General features: G+C 34.8%; 1 protein-coding gene and 1 pseudogene across 2 annotated transcripts; one reads left to right on the top strand and one right to left on the bottom strand.

Moving 5' to 3' along the window:
* Positions 1 to 1,174: 1,174 nt before the first annotated feature.
* On the bottom strand, positions 1,175 to 2,693 carry LOC147278289 (F-box/FBD/LRR-repeat protein At1g13570-like; annotated as a pseudogene).
* Positions 2,694 to 3,988: 1,295 nt separating this feature from the next.
* Positions 3,989 to 7,119, top strand: 5PTASE11 (inositol polyphosphate 5-phosphatase 11). Of its 2 annotated transcripts, XM_086251883.1 has the most exons (7): positions 3,989 to 4,108; positions 4,299 to 4,473; positions 4,584 to 4,714; positions 4,839 to 4,915; positions 5,468 to 5,593; positions 6,410 to 6,597; positions 6,680 to 7,119. In XM_086251883.1, exons 2-7 carry the CDS (start codon positions 4,462 to 4,464, stop codon positions 6,977 to 6,979), a joined length of 834 nt encoding a protein of 277 aa, XP_086108009.1. In that variant the 5' UTR covers positions 3,989 to 4,108; positions 4,299 to 4,461; the 3' UTR covers positions 6,980 to 7,119. The 2 variants fall into 2 exon arrangements, with proteins under 2 accessions (XP_086108009.1, XP_086108008.1); XM_086251882.1 differs by having other exon boundaries at positions 4,007 to 4,473.
* The last annotated feature ends 3 nt before the right edge of the window (positions 7,120 to 7,122 follow it).

Below are 7,122 nucleotides of genomic sequence, written 5' to 3'. Positions count from 1 at the left end.
GGTTCAGATTATTTTCAGCCAAACATGCACTATTTTATTAAGAAGATGATTTGTTACAAAATTCCGCTGTCTTGAAAGCACGTACGCAAAGTCAATTAGATCATTTAATATATGATTATATATGTTTTGGGCAACTATAGAGAATATGAAATTTTGATAAAAATGGTCAAAACTTGTCTCAGCAATAATATTTTCCTTACTTTCACCTGTCCATATATGGTTATGGTTTTTATTCTTCTTTTTTTTTTTTATTCTTAAATATAATTGAAAAATGAAAGCTTCATTAGATGAGTGTACTCTTCGATTTGATATACAATAAATATATCAAGGTCTCCCTTTAAAAATAGATCCCAAATTCGGTAACAACCACCTTTCCCATTTGTCTTAAGGTTAAAAAGGTGTTAAAAACAATTTGGTTAGATTGGGTCTATCTTATTCAATTCAAAATTGTGCTCCGAATAAATTAATAGAAATAATAAAGCTAGAAATTTCAAGCCTTGAGCTTTCATTAGAAGGCTCAAAGCCTCAAACTTTGACATACAGTTATGCAACTCATGCGTTTCCCTGCTGTTAAATTGATCTATATATCTTTTGCTGATAGATTTGGTAAGGCAGACACTTAATTATTCTGTGAATAAAAGAATAAATAATTTTAACCATTAAACAGGGGTTTAACCTATGCAAGCTAGTATGCATACACCAATATGATGGACAGCATAAAAATGACGTGTCCTAATTTCTCAGAGTTGACAGATATAAATAAGCTTCTACAAATGTACGAGACAGTACTGTTCAGAAAAGCAGAAAAGCAGAAAAGCATCAAAAAACAAACCCACGTTCATTTCTGCAAGCTAGCAAGTCCCCCCTTAGATAGCTACCAATAAATTCAAAAATCATTGAGGAATCATGGGTCCTATCTCTGATGTACGTAGTTGGGTGAATAAGCCCTCCCAGTTGTCACATGCCAAAAAAACTGTTCCTGCAACAGAATGATCCTCTGGGCGGAGCAACATAAGGTGTATATTATCAGAATCTTCAACTAATTAAGACAACTAAAACAGCTCCACAAACTACAATTTTCTAAAGTAGCTAGATTTGGACCAGTTGGTTTGAGATTTTTAATTAAACAGAAGAATATCGCATGCATCAGTAGAATAAATGGATAAAACAGCAGTTAAATCTCCTCCAAATCATTGAAGCTTATGCGTATGGAAAGATAATTCAGATCTAAACATGGTTTAGGCAACTTCCCATGACAAGGCACTACCAACAGCTAAATACTAGAGCAGAAATGATGCATAAAACAGCAGATTCAATTAATTAGTATGCTCAAATTCCCATGGCCATATGCAAATGATCACTAAATGAAAATATGAAACTACACAATCCAATACCTTTAAAAACCAACTCTGAATTTCGAGTCTTCCAATATGAGGCAAGGATCCCGTCTTTGGTAATTGACAATATTTAGTATTTACGTAAAAAATGGAAACTACAGCAAGATTTGAGGTATTCTCAATGTTGAGATGGGTGAAACCATCAAAGTCAATTTCTCAAGCAAGGACAGCGAACAATCAGATTTTCAAACACATCTTGGACCAAGGTAACATGTTCAAGATCAAGGCTCTTGAAACTCCTGAACCCTTTAAATGTCAACGGGGGTTTTCGCAAACAATTAAATAACTCTAAATTAATCATATCTTGGCAAGAGAACAAACATGAAGGCATCGAGCTTGTAGCGATGCCCTTTCCAAATTTCAAGTATGAACTCTCTGATAGAGTTTCTTGATAGATGAAGATCTCCAGCGATCAATATCAGTAGTGGTTAGAAAGTCTCGATTTGAAAGCTTGAACTTGTGTATGGGGCCAATGTGAAGTAAAGCACATGATCAACAATGTTCACAAAGGTCATTTGGGTTTGACCCGAGACACACTGATTATCAAACACAAGTTAGGTGTGCAAGCATAGTCGATTTGTACCTCCACTTGCTCAACAAAACACTTGTCCTCACTGCCTCCCTAATGGGTAGATGTGACAAAATTTGTTCTATAATATGAGAGTTGCTAATTCTATCCAACTCCGGCCATCTCCATTTTGCAAGGGGACTTGGGTGGTTCTCTTTGCTTCTGGGATATTCAAGTAGTTGAAAAAAAAATCATTAATCTAATACAAATTAAGGACCATTGGTTTTCTAGACCATATTGTAACATTGTGTGTCTGATCGAGTGTGTGTAGAGAGAGACAGAGATAGATTAATAAGCAAACAAAACTCAAATTTTTACTATCACAACCACTACCCAGAACTTGAAATGAAGAGAGGATTCCCCTTATATCAGTCACAGTTTCAGTCCAACATGAGAACAATACAATCCACAACCAAAGCAAACTTCAAACATACTTCATTAATCAACAATGTCTCGGCGGAATCGATATCAATTGAATGAAATTAATCTAATGCAAAATTACACAAAATTAAAACAAAAAACCATACCATATCGCTTCAATTAGATTTGAAGAAAAGGTTAATAAAAGTATTCCATTGCCGGGATTGAACCCGGGTCGCCTGGGTGAAAGCCAGGTATCCTAAACCGGACTAGACGACAATGGATAGATTTTTGTGCGATTTCATTTTCAAAAGGTTATATACGATTGGTGCTTTTTAATTACGCACAAGAAATCCACGTGTACCCATTTTTCGCTTCGTTCACAAATTTATTTCTTTTTCAAAGTTCTTTGTCACAATCTGATGAAAAAAAAAAATATTGTCACAGTTAAAATTTCTAATATACAAATTTTGGAAAACAAAAAGATGTATTCATGCACAATCTAATCGCAACCTACTTTTTCAAAATAAATATGCAAGTTGCAAATGTTTTAGCTAGAGCCAAAAATTAATACATATGTACGTTGGGCGATTCCTAAATATCTGGCGGAGCAATTAATCAAGAAGAATTTCAATCTATATATATTGTGATCATTGTTCAATTCTTGACAAGGAATTAAGTTTGATCGATCACAAGATTCTAGACATGTATAGTATATATGTACTTGTAGTATATATCCCTCAATCTTTTAAGTTTGAAAAGCCTAATTTTCGTGTACTATATATATTTTGCTTGAACAAGCCCGAATAGATGGTATCGATGGTCGACTTAATTCATGCATGCATGATGTAAATTAAGGTGTCCCCTACAGGCTTGCAGCCTATATGTGCCTTAAAGTAATCTCTGGTATATATACGTAGAGGGCCCTTCCAATAAGGGATCCCTCATTTAGTGTTAAATGAGGGATCACCTTGTGGGGCCCACACGAGTCGTTTTGTATTAATCCGAACCGTCCATTTTTTATATCTTCATTGATAGATCATCCCTGCAAAAAATCAGCCAAATCGGAAATCGTTTACCCGTTCAATTAAGCGGTCAAAGTTTAAAACAAATGGACGAATAACAAATTCATCTATAAACACATAACTTTGACCGCTTAATTGAACGGGTAAACGATTTCCGATTTAGCTGATTTTTTGCAGGGATGATCTATCAATGAAGATGTAAAAAATGGACGGTTCGAATTAATATAAAACGACCCGTGTGGGCCCCACAAGGTGATCCCTCATTTAACACTAAATGAGGGATCCCTTATTGGAAGGGCCCTCTATATACGTACTGTGACGTGGTTGAGTTGTGTCATGCTGTCATATATGTTGTGCATGAGCTTACGTAGAAGTCATGGTCCTTTTCAAGTTTGATTTAACTTGTGTGTGTATTTTCAACGTCGTCTAACCTAACTCGTGGAGAAAAGTAGTGCTTATCTGCATATTTTACAAGTTTGACTTTGCTTTCCCTATGCACCGCCAATATATGGCTAAGTTTCTATACTTAAGGTCTGAATCAATGTCTGATGCATGCATATATAAATTATATATAAGTCCAAGTCAATCATATTTTTAATTTGTTTAACTATAAATGCAACCATCTCCCTCTGTCTCATCCCCCTTCCATCCTCACTCTAGCATTATTTGAGTACTTTTGTACGGTTCAAATTAGTCTGGAGCTTTCTAGGTTGGCGCAAGACAAATGGGAAATTTCAGCAGCTCCATTAATCATGCTGGTAAAGGGCCGGTATTATGCATTTTAATTATTTCTTAATTTCTTGATTCCTTAGCTCGCTCTTCATACTTTCCGTAGGATCAGTTAATTAAGTTTCATAGTATATCGGATTGCTTCTTTGGATTTACGTAGAAATTAAGATATCAATCTTCACTTGGAAAAACAATGAAAGGGTTTGTAAAATTCTGTAGAGAAAGTTTCAAGAACTTAAGGAGAAAAGAAATATTGGGTAATTCCCTGAATAGCCATAGTGAACGTGCAACGTCTTATGAAGGAATAAGGACTGTAAGGGTGGACAATCTTTGTGATTTCTCAACCGATTCAGATCTCTGCATTTGCATCGTCACTTGGAACATGAATGGTCAGGTAACCTACGTACATCAATTTTATTCATAGTGTTTTTTTCTTTCTTCCTATTCTGGTAATTAATTCATTTATGGTACCAATTAATGTTTTCTTAATGCATGTTTCATAAGGTCTCTTACGAAGATTTGGCAGAGGTGGTCGGAAACAACCGGAAGTTTGATCTTCTGGTTGTAGGTCTTCAAGAGGTGCCACGCAAAAATATTTCACGACCTTTGCAGGCAGCACTGCTTGACTCTCACATGTGAGATCGATAGATCGATATACACACTCTTTTCGTTCAAATATATGTTATTTTATTAACAGAAAAATGTTTGTACGTAGTTCTTACGTTAACTCCTTTTTATGTTTGTGTACGTGGAGTGAAGCTTGTTAGGAAAAGCCATTATGCAATCAATACACCTTTATGTGTTTGGGCCAAAGCACTCAGATTTGTTCATCAAAGGTAACTGAGACATGAAATTAATGAGTTTATTAATTTTCTCCACAAATTCAAGGTTGAGAACTTGAGATCATGTACGAATTTATATTGCTTCAATTTTTATAATCATCTAATTGATATTTGTTATTTTTGAAAGGGAAAATGTTTTAAAAAAGATTTAAACTTTGACTCATGTGTCAATTCAGGATACGTATTATGGGTTGTATCAATGTGCTCTCTTAACTTTAATTTTGAAGCCAATTTGCCCATTTCATTAGTCTAGTTACATTTTTCGTTCAAAAAACAATTATGTAAGTGAAGTGGCCGGTTTTACTTTTATAGACTTGTATTACAAGTGGAATAACAAATTTATTCCTTAAAAAGTGATCAAATAAGTGGCACGTGATCACTTTTGAACGGAACTTGCAATCGAGTTGACTGAAGTGATATATTGACATCCAAAGTAAAATTGAGAGTGCAAATTGGTACAACTTATAATTATATATTAAATTGACACAGGAGTAAAGTTTAAGTCCTTTTTAAAAAATTTTCCCTTTTTGAAATACTGTTTCCTAGAGTTGAAGATCGATAAGCGCTCGGTAGGGGGTTTTGGAGGACTAATTAGGAGAAAGAAGGGCGCTGTGGCAATCCACATTAACTACAAAGGCATTCCAATGGTGTTCATTTCTTGCCATCTCTCTGGTAATTAAGCCCGGCCACTATATATTAATGGTTCATCTCTTGCCCTTTCTGGTAATGGTACATTATTATATGAATGTTTGTTATTAATATTATATTGTACAAGTTTTTTTTTTTAAATATTATATTTTACATGTATAAATTCGTCATTCACTAATATTATAATCTGTGAATTAATTATACAATATGACAATATAACGATTTATCTCTTTAATAGAATGGGCCTACTTAGATTTTACCTCTATTAGAGAAACTGTATATAGTACCAATAAATATGATACACTTAAGATTAATTCTAGAAAATATATGTACTCTTATTTTGTCAATTGTCATCTTTGAGTGGATTGATAGTGTTGCGGTCACGGACATTTCTAATTGGGTTTGTAACTTGTATCTGTTTACAATAATTAAGAACCAACCTAATAACCTGGCCCAAAAAATAAAGAACCTACCTAATAAAAAAGAACCTACCCAATAAGCCTAAGACATGCCTGTAGAGTAGGCCCATTTTGTCTTGTGAGGGTTATTACAGGCCCACTCTATTTTCCTCTACACAGAGGACCTAAATTTGAGCCCATCAAGACTTTCTACAGTTGACCAAAACCTTGATGCGATCAGAGTCCATGAGTATCCCTCTCAAACCCACCAACCCCTCCCCCTGCATTACACATTGTCAAAACTGTCATCGACACTGTCCTCCACTCCTCCTGTATATATAGCAATATTAACAGTGGTCGTTTTGTTCGTTATATATACATATATATATATTTTTAATTTAATTTTGTGTTTAAATTGACATTAATTGTGTGACATATGTAGCTCATGCTCACAACGTGGAGAAGAGGAATTATCAATGGAGGCAGGTATCAGAATCTCTTTTCTCAGGGAATTTGAACCCTTATGCTAGACCTGCCCAAATCACTGTATGGTTGGGAGATCTCAACTACAGGTTACAAGGGATCGAGACCCATCCCGCCAGAAATCTAATCAACAAAGATCTTCACAGAGTAAGAATAATCACAAATTGTCAACCCCACATCTCAAAATTAATTAATTTCACTAATTGGCTCATAATTATATGCATTGCAGCTACTCACTAGCAATGACCAGTTGTTGCAAGAGGCTGAAAGAGGGCACATCTTCGAGGGATATTGCGAGGGGGCGTTAAGGTTCAAACCCACATATAAATACGACGTCGGAAGTAGCAACTATGATACAAGTTACAAGGTCAGAGTACCATCGTGGACGGATCGGATTTTGTTCAAGGTTCAAAACACAAACCAAATCCTTGCAACTTTACATTCCTATGAATCCATGGACGATATTTACAGTTCTGATCATAAACCCGTCAAAGCTCATATATGTTTACAATTTAACAAACTATCATAATCTAATATCAAGAAGGATATGTAACAAAATGTCATAAACATTTGTTTTTTGTTTCATTTCATGTATGGACAGAAATTATTACTAAGTACATATAAGAACTTACAATTTTGTAAGTAGATTAGTTTTAACTGATCGATCCAATT

The sequence above is a fragment of the Dryas octopetala genome, chromosome 7 (genome assembly GCF_963921425.1).
Source record: "Dryas octopetala chromosome 7, drDryOcto1.1, whole genome shotgun sequence".
NCBI lineage: Eukaryota > Viridiplantae > Streptophyta > Magnoliopsida > Rosales > Rosaceae > Dryas > Dryas octopetala.
This window is presented reverse-complemented; position numbering and strand designations above follow the sequence as displayed.